The sequence below is a fragment of the Mus caroli genome, unplaced genomic scaffold, assembly GCF_978045245.1.
Source record: "Mus caroli unplaced genomic scaffold, Mus_caroli_1 scaffold_8, whole genome shotgun sequence".
NCBI classification, from domain to species: domain Eukaryota; kingdom Metazoa; phylum Chordata; class Mammalia; order Rodentia; family Muridae; genus Mus; species Mus caroli.
This window is the reverse complement of record NW_028227263.1, coordinates 25,667,904-25,685,479: the sequence shown is the minus strand read 5'-3', so window position 1 is coordinate 25,685,479 and position 17,576 is coordinate 25,667,904. Positions and strand designations below refer to the sequence as shown.

Sequence of the window (17,576 nt, the reverse complement as noted above, 5' to 3'; positions counted from 1 at the left end):
GAATTGTAATGCCTTAAAGTCATGAGCTGTGCCAGGGATGTAGCTTAGAGAAATTTTGTTTGCCCAGCATGTGTGAAGCTCTGGGTTTGATCTGATGTGTAGCATGGCTACACACACACACACACACACAGAGGCAGGGGGGATGGAGGGAGAATAAAAATGGTTTCATGGTGAGTTCTACTCAATTTAAACAGAGAAAATTTTACTCCACTCCTCTAGAGATTGAGTGGGCATTTGATACCTTTATTTCCTTCCCATAGAAAGTTGTCAAAGGACACACAGAAGAAGTGGAAATGATTTATTTCAGAGAGATACAAGACTAGTAAGATCAAGGGTGGATAATGTGGCCATCACCCCTTAACAGAAGAAACGGTTACCTGGTTTAGCTATCCAACCACAAACATGAATAGGGACGTCAGTACTTATGAATGACAACCACTACCATTCACTGGGGACTGGGCCTCCTTTGATCTTGACACTTGTGAGACAGTGTTTGAGCTGTGATGGCCAACTCAGGCACAGTTCCTTCAACTCACTTGCCAGATGACCAAGAATCATATACTAACTTGGCTGCAACCAGGTCTTCCACTGCCATCCCTGGAATGGATAGAAATTTGCTTCACTTTTTTTTGTCAGAACGACTTTGCCCTCAAACAACCCTGGCTATCTTCTGATGCCCTGTGTGCATGCTAAGGTCCATAGTGATAACCACAAATGCTTGCCCAGACTCAGCAATAGAAAGGGCTGGTCAACAAGAGGAGTATGGTACTAAGCAAGACATTTCCACATTTTCTAACCTCTAAGGTCGAGTTCAGAGGTCAGCAACATTTCACTTGAGGCTCAGTAAATAGTTTAAGCTCCATACATCATATTGTCTCTATCACATGGCCCAGTTCTGCCTTTATAGTAGGAAAGTAGCTACAGTCACAGGGAAAGCAAATGAGACTGTATTTTGGTAAGATCTTACTCATGGACACTACACATTGAATTCATCACTCTCTCTACCCCTTCCCCAAGCGCAGAGACCAATGTTTCTATTAGTTATCTTCCTCTTCCACGGCTCAATTGTTCATTTTACTTGGGTTTTTTGTTTGTGTTTTGTTTTGTTTTGTTTTGTTTTGTTTTGTTTTGTTTTGTTCTGAGTCAGGGTCTTGTGCTAAGGTTGCTGGTTTGGCTACACTTAACCAGTGAGCCCCAGGGATCCCCATGTTTCTGCCTCCATAACACCAGAATTACAGGCCCAGCCATGTGCTGCCACACCTGGTACTTTATACAGGTCCTGGGGGATCCACATTCAGATCTTCCTGCTTATGTGACAAGCATTTTCCCAACTAAGCTGCCTCCCTGCCCAGTCTTTCCCGTCATTCTTGTGGGTCCTGAGAGCAATTCTTTATTTGTCCATCCCAATCATTTAAAACTATGGACACTCTTTGCAGCTCTTGGCTCATACAACTGCAGGTAGTTGGCAGGATTGGACCCATTGGCCTAGATTTTGCTGAGCCTGGACCTTCACAAATCCTGTCTCTTTAGCTTTGCCCATTTGTCTTCGAAATGTTGAATATCCCTAATCCAAAATTTGTAATCTGAAACATTACATAGTCTGAAACTCTTTAAGATAATGTTGAAATTCTTTTTTTTTCCAGTTTGTGATCAGCTTTTCATACTGGGCAGAGGGCAGGGGGCTTAGTCAATCCAACAATCTACAAGCATTCTCTACAGTTCAAAAAGGATCCAACACGTGTGAGTACAAGTATTTCAGATAAGATGTGTTCAATCTGTAATTTTAAGACACAGGCCTTAATCTTTGTACCCAATATTCTGTGAGAGGCTCAGCATATATCAGCTAGAAGAGAGAGTGTGTCAGTAAACCAGTCACCCGAAGTGGGAGCACAAAATTTGTCAAATAAGTAGATTCCTACAGTATTTGTCTCCTTAATGAGGCCAGCTAACCTTCCAGACTCAACCGGATCGATGTTGTTGGACCAGGTACTAGATGAAATTTACTACCTTTGTTGGTCTTTTAGTGCACAAAAAAATTAAGACAAAAACAACAACAACAAAAAAAACCTTAACTACCAGTCAAGGCCTGGATCTAACTGATGGTAAAGAACTGGGTAACCAGAGCACACTTTCTATTACATGCTAAGATCATGCATGTTAATATCATACATGCCTACAATATGATCAAATCCATTCCCTCTTTCCTTGCTTCCAATTCCTTCCCATCTCTACATCCTCATTCTCTGCCAACTTTCTCCTCCTCCTCTTCCTCCTCCTCCTTTTGAAAATAAGTCCCCTTGGTGATACTTGTATGTGCATGGCATTCTCTCAAGGTCTCAAGGGCCACATTCCTGAAGAAAACTGACTTTTCAAGCCCCAATCTGCCATCAATTGCCAGCAGCTTCTAAGCTAGGGAGTAGGATGTAATAAGTGCTATTCCCCCATTCACATCCAACTTTCGGTTGACTTGCTCTTGTGCAGGCCTTGTGCATGGGGTCCAGGCACTGGGATTTCATGCATGCAGCAGTCCTCTCACAGCCAGCAAATGCTGTTTCACTGTAGTGGCCACACTGCCCACCAGAACACTCCTTGTTTGGTTTGTCATTTGTTTTTTGCTTTGTTGTATTTTGAGACAGGGTCTCTCTATTTAATCCTGGCTGCACTGGAACTTGCTATGAAGATCAGACTAGCCTTGAACTCACAGAGAGCTGCCTCTGCCATTTTAGTGTTGGGATTAAAGGTGTGTGCCACCATATCCAGCCATCTGGAGTACTTTTAAAACTGTGGCAGATATTAAAAATGTTTCTGCTGCTCAGTATGCAGAAGTATGGAAAATCCTGGTAATATCCACTTAGTAACCATTAATAATGAAAAAACATTAAATGGAATAGTTGCCTACCACTTTGGTTCCCATCTATATCTGCTTCTTTAAGCACGGCAGAATGGAAGAGTTAATCCAAGGGGCAGACCACCCACTGGGCGTCCACTCCTGATCAAGTTTCTACCCATCTCAGTCGATGCAGTTTGGACTCCTCATGGTTGCCTGTTATTAAACATTAAGTGGGAGGTAGGGATGGGGAAATGGAAAGGTCTCAGACTGTAACTCCCTGTCTCAATCTCCTTTAAGGTAGTCGTCTCTGTCATTTCCCTTTAGCTGTTTTAAGTTTTTTCCCTGCTCTCTTCCTCTAATGGATATTGACTTCTGAATTCATTTATGTCTAACCAAGTGATTTAGTACAACATTGGCTGTACACAATTTCTGCCCCCTTGTGTATAACACTGGACTGCCACAAGAACTCAAGGTGACAGGTGGCGAAGAAACCGTGGCTCTGAGCCATCAGGTCACTTGCCTAAGGTCACATATCCAGTGCATGATATAGGAAGAATGTAATCCAGAACAGTCTAACTCCAGAGTTCATGGGCTTAGCTACTCCACCCAAACATGTAAATGATTGACCCAAATGATGGACTCTGTAATGACCCAGCCGCAGAGCCTGGTAACCCATTCATTTCTCCTTTCCCCTGCCATACATATGCTTTGGTTGGATTTGTGGCCCAGGGAACAATTCATGAGTCTTACCCAAAGATTTGAACACTGTGGTCTTCTCACAGTGTGCAGGCTTCGCTCCTGAAATCACTTCTCCAAGCTCAGCAAAGATGTCAGCCTGTGAAACAAATGCATGCTAAGTAGTGCTGAAACCATCATGCCATGCAGGGCTGGCTTCTGAAGCCAGTATAGGACACCCCTGAACAGGAGAGAATAAAAATGATTAAAAAAAAACCCACGTGTAGATATTAAGAAGAAGATGCCCTCTGGTAACCCTTGGGGTCAGCACCAGTGTTTTGACACCATAAACACAGAGATCTTTGTGTCTGGGTGGCTTTCTGCCAGGTCCCTGTCTGTGAAGAAATTGGTATGCTATTATCTGACCATGCATTTTGGCAGTTTCTGCTTGCTTTCATAACCTGATTATAAGTGGGAATAGGCAACCAAGGGATACATAGTCTTCTTAAGGTTTCCAGGTTGCAATAGACTTCCCATCTTACTGCTTTATAGCACAGCAAACCAGAAAAAAAAAAGTTAGTTCTCTCTCCAGGCAGAAGGACAGGAAGACACATGTCATAGCCATATGGCTCTGTTTTTCTGGAATGGGATTTAAAATGCTGCAAGATGTTTGGGAATGTCTTCCTTACTGGGTAGTGAGGTGACCAAGGTCCAGAGGGGAAGGCAGTGAAACCCTGGGAACCAAGCCAGGGCCAGCCAGTGGTTCCGCTGTTGAGAGAGGCTCACCCCTGACAACAGAACATCTCCTGACTCCTTCAGGGCAGCCTCCCGGGAGTCCACATACAGCACCGCTTGCCTCATGAGCTCGTCATCCAGTTCTCGCCAATCAGGCCTGCTGGCTCCAACAGCTATGAGATAACAAAATAGATAGACTCTGAGGCTGGGGAATTTCCAGGGCACATTACAGAAAGAGTTGAGCAGGGGGCCAGGAGGGATATCTAGACTCAAATGACTCTCATCTTCTAGACCACGCTCTTCCCAATAAGTAAGATAGAATACTTTTTAAAGATAACACCTACCATTTTCCCTTTTAAAAAACAAAACAAAACAAAAAACCAAAACGTATTTGTATGTGTGTGTGCAGGTGTATGTGTGCACATAGATGTGCACATATGTGCAGGTGCATCTGGAGGTCAGAGGTTAAAGGAGACATTCCTCAAGATGGCTGTCTACTTTGTTTTGTGAGACAGAGCCCTTCTCTGGGGCACATGGCTTTCTGCTCAGGCTCAGCTGGTTGGCAAGTTGGTCCACTTCTACCTTCCCAGCCTTGAGATTACAGATGCACACCTCCATGTCTGGGGATTAAACTCAGGTTCTGATGCTCACACGGTGAGCATTTTAAAGACGACTAAGCCATCACCTAAACTGGCAAGCATTTTATAGACTAAGCCATCACCTAAGCTCTTCTGTTCTACTTCACCCCCTCCTAAATTCTTGTAAGTTCTTACGGTCACCTAGCAGCACTCATTTTTAAAAACCATTTAAGTGTGTGTGTGTGTGTGTGTGGTGTGTGTGTGTGTGTGTGTGTGTGTATGTGTGTGTGTGAGGTATAGGTATGTGGGTGTAAATGTGGGTGCTTGGGGAGGCCAGAGGTGTCAGATGCTCCTTAACTGGAATTACAGGGAGCTGTGGGCCACCCAACATGATTGGAAGGAGCAGAGCTTGGGTCCTCTGCAAGAGCAGTACACAGTCTTAACCACTGAGCCCTGTCTCCAGCCCAGCATTCACTTATAAGGTAAGCACTCTCTGAATCGTATTTTCTATACATGCTGTTTCTGGACTTCAATACTCTTCAGTGTCTAATTACGTTCACAGATGCATACGTTGAAGCTGTGATGAGATCAGGGCCTACTCAGTGCATCAGTGAATCTGGGGCTGAGAACCCCAGGTTTTCACCCATGCTGGCAGTGACAGCTAATGGCAGAAACCACACAAAGGAGCACCCCCTGCTCCTTATCCTCTTGCCTTGCTCCTCAGTCATTGCCTGCCTCGCCTGAAACCATTTTCTCTTATCTTGACAAAGAGCCCAGTGTTAAGGCTGGGAGGGCTGTAACTGGCTCAGTGGCACAGGATCTGCCCTGCATAATGGAGCCCCTAAACTCAATCCCAATACTTCCAGGGGTGGTGGTAGAGAAAAAGGAAACCTGGCCTTGAGATTGCCTTGACACCTTGAAACTGAAGATGGGAAGAGGGCCTAGCGGGGGAAGCACAGGTCACGCAAACGTGACCACCTGAATCTCCAGAGTCTGCAGAAAGCCAAATGTCATAACACAAGTCAGGACCAGGAGAATCCCTGGGACCTCAAGGGCCAGTGAGCCTGGAGAACACACAGGTGAACGATAAGAAATGCTGTCCCGACAAAGTGGGAGCCAGAACCGACAGCTGAGTTTGTCCTCTGACTTCCATGTGTATGGTGGCATGCATGTGCGTGCACACACTTTTTTTTTTTTTTTAAAAAAGATCAGGAAGAGTCGGATAAGGAGGATGAAAGGGAGGATTGGGATGGGGGGGCGCGGAAGCCAAACACCCCACAAAACATAAACTGATTATTAGGCCTTGACCTTTCCTCTTTGCAATGAATCAAATGTATCATGCCTTCTGCTCCAAGGACATAGGATGGCGCACAGGCTGTAACCAAATGCCTGCAGAGGCAGGAAGACATGACCAGGAACGAAGCCAACAGACAGACTGGGAATGTTGCACAGAAGAGAGTGTGTACTTCTCCAGGGGACAGGCATTATCCAGCTCTAGCTAATGGCTACTACCTATGAGTGTATGCATAGGCACTGTTTCCCACTGCCCTCCATCCCTACTGTTTATGAAGAGGAGCAGGAAATCTGTTTGCATACGTTATTCCTTGATTTCTCCGTGGTCCAAACAAAGCAGTCTGCTGGCTGGAGCCAGCCCCAGGGTAGCTAGCTAGTCTTTGAAAATATTTTAAAGTTTTCTCCAAATACAAGGCATCATTTATATGTCCCTTCTTAGGTTCTCTTTCCTGTTGTTCTGAGCTCTGGTTTCCAGAGAGCAGTGTAACAATGCTCACCTTGAAGGCTGTTGGGGTAGGGGTGGGGGAGGAGTCTATAGAACAAACATACTCACTAATGGAGCTTGTAAATAAATCATAAGCTGGGAGGAAAAAGCCTCTGGTTTCCAGGGCTACCCCTCCCCACCCAAATTTCTATACACAGCCTCTGCCTAGCACAGGATGAGTTCTCAAGGGGCTGTGCAAGGCCACTCAGGCAGGCAGATGCAAGTGGACCAAACAGCAAGTCAGCAAGCTGACCCAGATCAGAGCTTGGCCTTGCTTCAGTGGAGCTAGAAACAGTGAAGGTCTTGAAAGACTCACTGTTGGGATGAATGAGATGTCAGGACAGGAGTAAGGAAATGTGATGTGTGATGTGTGTGTGTGTGTGTGTGTGTGTGTGTGTGTGTGTACACATGTGTGTGTGGGGGATACGGGGGAGGGTAGAGTCAGGCCTGCTCTTTAAGCAAATAAAACCTGTCCTTGGTGTTTCACTGTTATCACTGGGATATACATCAATGAAGCACAATTTGAGGGTTTTTAAACACATAAAGCAACTTTGTCCTAGGTCAAGGGAATATAAAAAGAAGTATCTTGATGTCATATTAGGCCATCCATATATATATATATATATATATATATATATGAGAGAGAGAGAGAGAGAGAGAGAGAGAGAGAGAGAGAGAGAGAGAGAGAGAGAGAGAGAGCGCGAGAGCCCTCTACCCTCCAGTTCCCCTGTCCTATACTATATTGAGAGGGGCTGAATCCTGCTACCACATGAACCTGGAAGAGGACCCTTGAGACTAGATGAGACGCTAGCCCAGTAAACATGGCTTTCATCCCTGGGAACTTTGAACAGAGAACCAGTCTAACTTTGAGCAGATTCTCAGTGCCAGCAGGAAAGCCATGCCCTTGGATGCTCGGTTTCCTGTGGCATCCCCCAGCAGCTACAACAATGGCTGGCACGTGGTGTAGATCCAGTGAACATTTATGAATGAACACATAATCTCTTGACTTGACTACTGTTTCTCATCTGCCTGTATGTGCAGGGATTTCAGCTTCTGAGATGATTTCATGTTCTTGTCGTTACAGGGAAGAGCACTATGACTAAATTCAAGCCTCTGCTGTCTGCCAGCCTGGCAGTCAGAAGCCAGACTTCTTTTTGGAGGACAATGTTAAGTACTATTCAAGAGCCCAAGCTCTGAGGGCAGACTACCCCAGTTCAAACCCAACTCTGCCCCCAAGAGTCTCTGACTCCTGAAAGTTACTTAATTTCTTGCCTTGGTTTACACCCCTATAAATAAGGGGTCAAGATAATTATTTCCTATCTTCTAAGGTTATTGGAAGGATTAAGTGACTATATCTAACATATATACATTATACATATAATATATATACATATATTATATGTATATGTACATATATAACACATACATATATCATAATCAAGAGGATTGGAGAGATAGATTAAGCAGTCAAGTGCTTGCTGTTAAATCATACCCAACACCCATGTTGTCATAGTTATATCTCTGACATAGCATATCTCTGACACTGTGGAGTGGCTGGGCAGCGAACAGAAATAGGTGATCCCTGGAGTTCTCTGGCCAGCCAGTCTAGTTAATTAGTGAGTGATGGATTCAGTGAGAGAACTGTCTCAAAAATAAGTTGGAGAGAGTCACTGTGGAAGACATTCAACATCAACACATGCATATATACAAACACTTATGGGTACATATGCATGTGCACACACAAATACACATATAAAATTCAGGACAGCTCCCATTATAGTTAAGTATTTTATACAGTCCATCTTTTGCTATAATCTCTAAGGTTATTTGAAGGTCTTCAGAGGCCCCAGTGCTCTTATGTTTAGAATACTTTCCCATACCACCTCCTATCACACACATCAAAAGCATTCATATGCCACATTAAATCCTTTTTTGTAATGTAATTACTTTTGGAAATTGTTTATACTTTTATATGTTAAAAACACATTATTCGGGCTGGGGTGATGGGTCAGGCCTGTCATGCAAACCTTGGTGGGCACAGGAGGGAAAATGAAAAGTTTAAGGGCCACATGGAGAGACACTGTCTCAAAAAGTCAAACAAACCAAACACAGATGAAGCAGTATTTGTCCATTATGCTTTGAATTTTGTCACATTTAAGAATGAAGTTGTGGCTGACCATTTGTGCAGTGATCCACCCCACAGGACACTCAACAGTGAAATGATCACCAGTTTTACATTTAATTTCCTTTTTACATTTGAGGCACAGTTTTTTAGGACACCCATCCTTCCGTAGCCTTTGGGTTTTGTTGAGACAGGTTCTCTGTAAGTAGCCCAGGCTAGCCTCCAACCCTCCATCTCCCTGCCTACACTTCTTGAGCATAAGCTCATATAGATACCCTTAAAAAGAAGGTGTAGACAGGAGTGGGGATAGATACCTATAATATAAGCACTCAGGAGACTGAGGCAGGAGGATAGCAACTTTAAAGCTAGCTAGGATATATAGTGAGACCCTGACTCAAAAAAAAAAAAAAAACCTAAAACATGTGAGCATTCTGTAAGAAGGAGAAATGGCCTTTACAAATAGAGCCTGGATCCAGTCTGGGAGCATGACTTACCATTGATGTGAGCCCCCGGCTTCACCCATTCACCAAATAAAATGGGCTCTGTTGCCATGGTGACTGTGATGATGACATCAGCACCCGTCACAGCCTCCTGCACTGATGAACAGACCCGAACATCTCCTTGCACTGTGCTTGCAAACTTCTCAGCATTTTCCCTGGTGCGGTTCCACATTCTTACCTTAGAGTGGGTGACAAGAGGGACACCAGTGTAGTTCTTCCCTGCAGATGCCACACTCACCCACACTGCTCTGTCCATTCAAACAATGGACATTTGATCAAGGACAAAGCATTAACTGAAACAGATATCTGCTCAGACAAATAAAAATGCCTCCCCCACCTTAACAAGGTAAATACTTTCCAGTTTTGGGCTAGGACACAGCCTCAATGGCTTAATGATTACAGAGAAGGTTCTAGAGCCATGCAGGTTTGGCATCAGCCCTTCCTTCACTTTGTATTATTCCTGAAATGATTTTCCCTCATTCAGCCTCAGGTTCCACATCTGTGAAATAGGTAGAGACAATGTGGAACTTAGCCTATGTTTGAAACCCTGTATCAGAGTTGCAGCAGGTACAAGATTCATGAAAAGTCTCTTGTCGTGGAAGAGCTTAATCAATGCAGCATAAGGAAGGATTTAAAAGCAAAATTTTTTTAGGTAAAAGGTGCAGCAGATAAAAAGACCAACTGTGGAAGTCACAACCAGAATCCTGGAAGGTGTTGTGTCAGAGGTGGGCAGGTGCTGGTGGTGTTGAGGGCTGAGCTCTTGTTGGTATTCTGTCTAAACTCTACCCCCACAGAGGCCTGACAACAGCCAGGTATGCTCCTACCCACAATTACCTGGCAACAGCCAGGTAAGCATGGCCCTATAAAAGGGGCTGCTTGGCCCCTGCTCTCTCTCTTATGCTCTTGCCTCTCTCTCTCTCTCTCTCTCTCTCTCTCTCTCTCTCTCTCTCTCTCCCTCTCCCTCTCCCTCTCCCTCTCCCTCTCCCTCTCCCTCTCCCTCTCCCTCTCCCTCTCCCTCTCCCTCTCTCTTTCTCTCTCTCTCAAGATTTATTTATTGTTATATGTAAGTACACTGTAGCTGTCTTCATACACACTAGAAGAGGGTGTCAGATCTCATTACAGGTAGCTGTGAGCCATCATATGGTTGCTGGGATTTGAACTCAGGACCTTCGGAAGAGCAGTCAGTGCTCTTAACCACTGAGCCATCTTACCAGCCCTCTTGCCTCTTGCCCCCTTCCTCCCCATTCCCTTCTCCCCTCTCTCCACATGGCCATAGCCAGACTCTACTTCTTTCCTCTCTCCTCTCCGCCTTTCTCTGCCTCTGCTAACCTCTTAACTCCCCTCCCCATGTCCCAAATAAACTCTATTCTATACTAAACTGGTGTGTGTCTGGTCCCTCAGGGGGAAGGAATGCCTCAGCATGGACCTGCCTGGGCACTCCCTTTTCCCCACACCCCACCAGAACATATTCTTACAGTTCATTATCTTTTTATGATCGCTACACTTGTAAGTTTACCAACCAGTTTCAATGTCTGGATTAGAGGCCACCAGCCCTCAATTAAACAAGGCCCAAAGACTCTCTCATCAGAAAATACAGTACGTAGAAAATGAGCTTTACACGTACGCTAAGCAAGCAGGCTAAATGGATCAACATACCCAGGAATAAGTCACTGGCTAGCTGTGTCATCTTTCTGACTGAAAATGGTGCGAATATGATGCCAAATTTACATGATCTAGAACAGTGATATTGGAGAATATGTAGAATATTCAACTGCACACAGCCAACACAGATAAAGCTGCTATAACATGCAGAGGAGAGGAGCTTAGAAACTATTTGTCTGTCTTAGAAAAAAGTAAATGGCTAGTTTTCTTTTCTTTTTTTCCTTCTTCACAGTCTATATTACCCAAGATAGCAGTATTATTTTTATCATAAAAATCCATACTTTCATCAGTTCCACTCCTCACACAGGCATACATTAAAATGAAATATATATATATATATATATATATATATATATATAATTAAACATTTTCAGTGAAGTGAGGGCCACAGAAGGGGAAGGCAGCAAGATGTGCCTGCTGGCACTGGGAGGAGGTGGTGCCTTCTGCTCACCAGGCCTCACCCCCCACCCCATTCCAGATCCATAGCCTTAAATAGGTAGACTTCCAGAGTCTTTTAAGAGAAGCACAGGGAGGGGCCAGAAGCACAGCTGATACCCAAAGAGCATCACAGAATCACTTGTGTGGCTGGTGGCATGCCTGGTGTGTCCTGGGAGCCATGAGTCTGCAAACAGGTGATCAGGCCTCACAGTCCTTCTGGGAAATCATAAAGATAAGGATGACCCATGCCAGACTCAGCCCCACTGTTTAGCCTGTACCTAGAGGCCTGCGTCCCATCTCCCTGCTCCCACTGTCACTCACCTCCTTGAAGGAGAACTGCTCTGTGAAGATCTCATAGTGACTGTACGCCTGGACCCCCGCTCCAAGGATGCACAGCACATCACTGCCTGGGGGCTTCAACAACTGAGAGAAACAGGGTGGTGAAGATCAGTGCTTTCGGGTAGCCAGGAGGCTTCACCTACCCTCAAGAGCTGGTGCGCACCATAGAGATGCCACTTTGTTTGTTTCCCCTCTGAAGAGAGAGGCAGGAAGGAACCATCATTGAGCACCTACTGTGTGCTCTCATGATCTCTTTTGGTCTCAGCAAAGAGACTCCCTATGTGATAGATACTCCTGATGTCTATCAGGATGTGTGTGTGTGCATGCATGCATATGGGTGTGTGGTGTGTATGTGAATACATGTGTCTGTGTGCCTGTGAAGGACAGTGGTCAACCTTAGGTGTGGTTCCTCAGGAGCCATCTACCATCTAAACAATCTAAACACTTCATCTGTCATGCCAACCCTCCTTTGGGCCACGGCACTCCTGCTACGCCCAGGAAAACCAGCATCCCAATCCCCTGTCTGACTTAAAATAATAAAAGAAAAATTCCAATCATTCCCACAGAGCTCCATTTTCCTCTACTTTGTCTTTTGATATATGGTCTCATCATGTAAGTCCAGGCTGACCTATAACTCGGGGCAATCCTCCTGCCTCAGCCTCAAGTGCTGGGATTACAGGTGTGTACCATCATCCCAGCTGAATACCCCACTCTAAACTCCCTTGCCTTGGCTATACCCTCTACAACTCCCCCATCTTTCTCGTGGGGTGCCTCCACCCTGCTGAGCACATCCCCAGCACTGCTTGCTTGACCTTCGGCTTCATGGTCCTCCAGTGTCCACTCACTGACCTCCGTCTGCTCTCCAATGCCAGGGAGGCCATTTCTGAATCAACTGCAATGTCACCTCTTTAGTCAGAAGTAGCGGTATTGTCCCTGTGGACCTCGCTATGCGGGACACTGAAGCAAGTGAACCATTTGAAACCAAATATTCCAGTCCAAACTGGGCAACATAGTGAGACCCCATTAAAAAGAAGTCACTTCCATTCCCATAGATTACATTTTGCTCCATTTCATCTTTCTAACATACAATGTGGGTTTTGAAGGGTGTTATTTTTTTTCAGCAAACTGTAAACATACAATTATTTACTAATTAATAAAAATTTATAAAATAATGTGTAGTAACACTTATGAATACTTGGTATATAATACATTAAAGAGCTATTTAATTTTTTAAAAAGTCAAACTACATTTTATGTTTAATTATTGTGTATTTGTGTAGATGTTCATGTACACATGTGTGTATGTATGCAGGCCAGATGTTGATATCTGGTGTCCTCTCTATCACTTTTCACTCTTTTTTTTAAATTTATTTATTTATTTATTTATTTATTTATTTATTTATTTATTTTTGAGGCAGGATGATTGGGAATTGTACATATGAGATACTTGGAATTATGTGGCACATATTCAGTAATTTTGTGAATTACTGTGCTCATTCAGTAATTCATATTTGGTATGTGGAGTTCCAGCTATGCGCAAAGGCAGACCAAGATAAGTTCTGCACTCTTCCCGAATCCTCCAGTCTTACCTTTGTGGCGATGGCAGACACTGCTGCTGTTCTCTTTGCAGTTATGACATTTCCATCCATGACCTTGGAAGGAGGAGAGAGAGTAAGGAAGGCGCCCTTCAGGACCGGAACTCAGAAAGGCAGGTCGATAGGCACTACAGTAAATGCAGGGCTTAGGGTCACACTCAGATCTAATTCCTCACTCACAAGCTACCTGGCTTTGAGCACTAATAGCTGTGCCCCAGATTCTTCAACCTGTAAAAGTGAAGAAGATGCCAACAGTGCAGAGGGTACTGAGAGCATTAAATACAGTTACATAAGGGGAGCCAGTGTGTACAGTACGCACTCAAGCATCACCTGTTTTGTTTTCATGCCCTGGGACTCTCAGATCTCCAAGCTGAGGTGAGCTTTAGGGATATGAACATCACTTTCCATCTCAAGAGCTTTGGAAAGACATTGTCCCCAGATGCCACCTTGAGAGTGACTCAGGCTGACTCTCTGGCTTGGGGTATGTCGTTCAGTGGTCTTCGAACTTATATGGGCACAAGGAAAACCAAGAAAATGGAATCCCTAGGTAGGAATTAAATTATCCTTGGTTTCCAAGGCTCCTAGGAGGTTCTGATGTGTAGGGAGGATTTTGTCAACCCCTTTACTCATCTCGGCTGGGACTCAAAAGGCGAGTGTTATCATAATTCCAATTTTACAGGGGAGAAGCTGAGTCCTGTAGCAACAGAGCACTCAGCAAAGTCCCAGAGCCCCACCATCTAGTATGAAAGGCCGATGCTCAAGAAGCAAGGCTGGACATCAAACCTCTTCAGTCTAAGCCAACGGTGTATCCAGTCTAAGACTAATGGTTGTAGGCAGCACAGCTGTTACTGCTGTTGGATGAGCAATGGGTAAGAAGAGCTAGATACTCATCCCTAGTGGGGTAATGGACAGCTGGACTTCTTAGGGAATTCAGACATCCAGAGGAGAGGGAAAGGGGGAAAGAGGGTAGGAGCCTGAGAGTCAGCTTGAAGGACTCTTGGAGCTAAGAGTATCAACACCACTGTCAATCAAGTGAACCTAGGAGCGATCTCACTTACCGGCTGTGTGACCTCAAACCAAGGGTCTCACCTAAGCCTCAGAGATCTCAACAAAACTTAACAGGAAATGGCCCAGTTCATATTCAGCACTTGACAGGCTGAGGCAGGAGGATTTCATGTGTGTGTGGCCTGGGACACATAGCAAGCAAGCAAGCAAACAAACAGATAAGGCAGTAGAACTTAGTCTTAGTCCAGCCTTGCTTCTTATTAGGGGGTTCAGCTGAGCACAGTTGTTGCATCCCTGAAGTGGGATAACAATATCATGTTGCTCCTGGGTAGTTTTAATTGTACAGGTAATGTGCTTAGAGTTCCACGTCTCCCCAATTGCTCAGTAAATGTGAGTTACTGCTCCTTTTATACCTTGCTAGATGATAAAGATAGATGTCAGGAAGACACCCACAGGTTACTGTGTCTTTTCCTCCATACAGGGAGGGCGTCAATGAATAAACGTCTCTTCAGCTACTGCTTTAGTTCAAGCTGCACACTTGGTGTATCTGAGTGTGTTACAAGACCATAAGCATGAACAACAGGATCTTTATTTCTACAGCCACACATTCACCACCGCTATAGGCACAAGCGGCCCTAGAAACAGGTGCTGTCACGGATCACCATTGATGTCTCCTGTCTGGTCGCTTGCAATCATATTTCTTCTCACTAGCTAGGCTTAATTCCAGGGGAGGCTTCCTCTACCCTCTCTGCCCCAGAGGAGAAGAGACTGCTCACCGCCAGCAGGGAGCCATTGCTGGGATCAAAGAGAAGCACTGATGCCTGATGGGAGGGGACCGCTGTGTTGCTGTGGCCCTCATAGAAGGTGACTAACTTGGTGGTGAGCGCATCCTCAGCAGCACTGTAGGCAGGCATGACTCCCAGGAAGCTGAGAGAGAGAGAGAGAGAGAGAGAGAGAGAGAGAGAGAGAGAGAGAGAGAGAGAGAGAGAGAGCTCAATTTCAACTCCTTCCAGTCAATGCTAATTGTTCAATGAAGTCCCATTCATCTTCCCTCCTCCATTAATGCTGTGCTGGCACGCCATTCCATTTGCGCTCATTCCTCTGCCCTTCTGCCCTTCCCTGAGGCTGGACTCACGGTCTGGCTCTGGACCAGAAAGCCATCACACAGCTCGGCCACTTCTTGGCTCTGTAAGCTTCAGCAAATCGCTCTACCTCTCAGCTTTCAACTAACAGAGCAACAGCCCTAGTACTTCCCTTTCCAAGGACAGGGAGTTGAATTACAGCAGGTGGCACCTGAAAAGCGCTTTCTTGGTAGAAGCCCGGTGGGTTAGTGCCCCTTAAGCAGCCGCTGTTATTAGCAGAGATCAAACAAGCCCTTTCCTCCCTTCTCCTATCGCTTTCCTCGGCGTCCCTTCGCGCCTTCTTTTCCCCTTTCTCCCATCCCCTTCTGGTCCCTTACACTCACCCTCGGTGCTTGGCTACAGGCACCACGGTGCGCACCGGCTGCATGACCCCTCCGTCGGGACCTTTGGAGAAGTTGGCCAGTGCGGCCTCCAGGGGCGGGATGAGAAGGCTGGAGCTGCGAAGGTGATCCTGCACCTCCTCTGCGCTCAGGAACGCTGGCGCCCGCTTCATCTCGCTGCCTGCCTTCGAACCCAGGCTGAAACACACTCCACGTTCCAGGAGCTGAGCCCTAAATGAGCGGACCGCCTGAGTAGCAGTGCTGGGCGGGCCTCCTGGGGCGGAGCATCGTCGCCCCGCCCCTCAGGTCCCGCCTCTGCCGCCCACCCCAACTCCTTGGATTCCAGGGCTCTTCTCCCTAAGATTGGAATCAAGGCGGCAGGCTGGGAGTGATAATTCTTGAGTCAGCTGTTCCCATTCCTGTAATTAGCCAACTCCACATTCCTGGGCAAGCTGTGTGTGTGTGTGTGTAGAGGACTTTCTGGTTTCACCTTGCTCTTCCACACCAGATCCCCTGGGGCTAGTATTGTGAGAAAGGCAGATGAGAAGGGGCTTGGAGGGTTTTGTTATAGTTTGTATGTATGTATGTATGTATGTATGTATGTATGTATGTATGTATTTATTTATTTGGTTTTTCGATTTTTCGAGACAGGGTTTCTCTGTATAGCTCTGGCTGTCCTGGAACTCACTTTGTAGACCAGGCTGGCCTCGAACTCAGAAATCCGCCTGCCTCTGCCTCCCAAGTGCTGGGATCAAAGGCGTGCGCCACCACCGCCCGGCTGTTATAGTTTTAATTTTGTCTATTTCTGGAGTTTCTTCTATTCCCAATCTCCTTCCCACACCACCCCTAGTCCTTAACTGTTGCGTTAAACGTAAAGTTGACCTAGGTTCAGCAAAACAACCTTCACCTTGAAGTCTCTGACAAGGGTAATGACTTCCGTCATGTAAAGAGCCAAAATGCAGTTTGTGTATTTGTTTTCCCCAAGGAGTTCATATTGTATTTAAAAGCAGGACTCTAGGCAGTGACGCCTAATGTTCTACCATTGATGGAGTAGTGACACCTAACCCTTGACCAGGAATTGGAGAAAGTGCTTCCGGGAACTCAAAGAAAATAGACTATTCTGTCCCAGAGTGGTAAGATGTCAGGAAGGAGCAAAGAAAACTAGGGCTCCAAATACTCATAGCAGGAACAGCCTATCTCCTTTGATTACATCAACAGTCACCGAGGTATGCAGATGCTCTTGTTAGCTCCAGGGTTTGTCCAAGGTCATCCAGGGAGTCAGCAGCAGTTAGGTTTCATTTGGAGCATGTGTGTGTGTGTGTGTGTGTGTGTGTGTGTGTGTGTGTGTGTGTGATGTGTGCACATTTCCAAGGAAGCCAGAAGAGGGCATCAGATCTCCTGGAACTGGAGGTTACAGGTGTAAGCCACCCTACATGGATACTATGAACTGAACTAGGGTCCTCTAGAAGAGCTCCAACAGCAGAGGCATCTCTGCTGCCCGTTTTGTTTTGTTTTGTTTTGTTTTGTTTTGTTTTGTTTTGTTTTGTTGAGACAGGGTCTCACCTAGGCCACCCCGGCTTCAAAATTCCTATGTAGTCAAGGCTGGCCTTGACTTCCCAAATGCTAGGACAACAGGTGTACACCACCAGAGCCAGCTTTAATTTTATTACTATTAAAACAATACAACTATTATTAAGTGTAGTAATGACTTACGAGAAAGACTACTATTAATAAACTCACTAGTAATGTAGGGGAAGCTGCTGCGTCTCTCCCCTGCCTTCCCTGAAGCAGTATCTCTGCCTGGGGAAATTTTCTGCTGACCCCTACAGATCTAGAAAGAAGTGGGTCAGGTCACTTGC

The 17,576-nt window shown here is 45.5% G+C and overlaps 1 protein-coding gene across 1 annotated transcript; it reads right to left on the bottom strand.

The window, feature by feature from the left end:
• Positions 1 to 283: 283 nt before the first annotated feature.
• Positions 284 to 16,003, bottom strand: Crym (crystallin mu). The gene is made up of 8 exons (XM_021167878.3): positions 15,721 to 16,003; positions 15,032 to 15,182; positions 13,245 to 13,307; positions 11,639 to 11,740; positions 9,212 to 9,395; positions 4,292 to 4,413; positions 3,581 to 3,665; positions 284 to 597 (listed from the first exon to the last, which is right to left on the bottom strand). Exons 1-8 carry the CDS (start codon positions 15,888 to 15,890, stop codon positions 533 to 535), a joined length of 942 nt encoding a protein of 313 aa, XP_021023537.1. The 5' UTR covers positions 15,891 to 16,003; the 3' UTR covers positions 284 to 532.
• Positions 16,004 to 17,576: the final 1,573 nt, after the last annotated feature.

What these genes read in the sequence shown, in the direction of transcription:
- Crym (XM_021167878.3), bottom strand. Translation starts at nt 15,890, where the DNA reads ATGAAGCGGGCGCCAGCGTTCCTGAGCGCAGAGGAGGTGCAGGATCAC. An exon ending in CCTGTAGCCAAGCACCGAGG is followed by an intron (nt 15,183 to 15,720) that starts GTGAGTGTAAGG and finishes TCTCTCTCTCAG; the next exon opens with CTTCCTGGGAGTCATGCCTG. An exon ending in CACAGTGTTCAAATCTTTGG is followed by an intron (nt 598 to 3,580) that starts GTAAGACTCATG and finishes TATCCATTCCAG; the next exon opens with GGATGGCAGTGGAAGACCTG.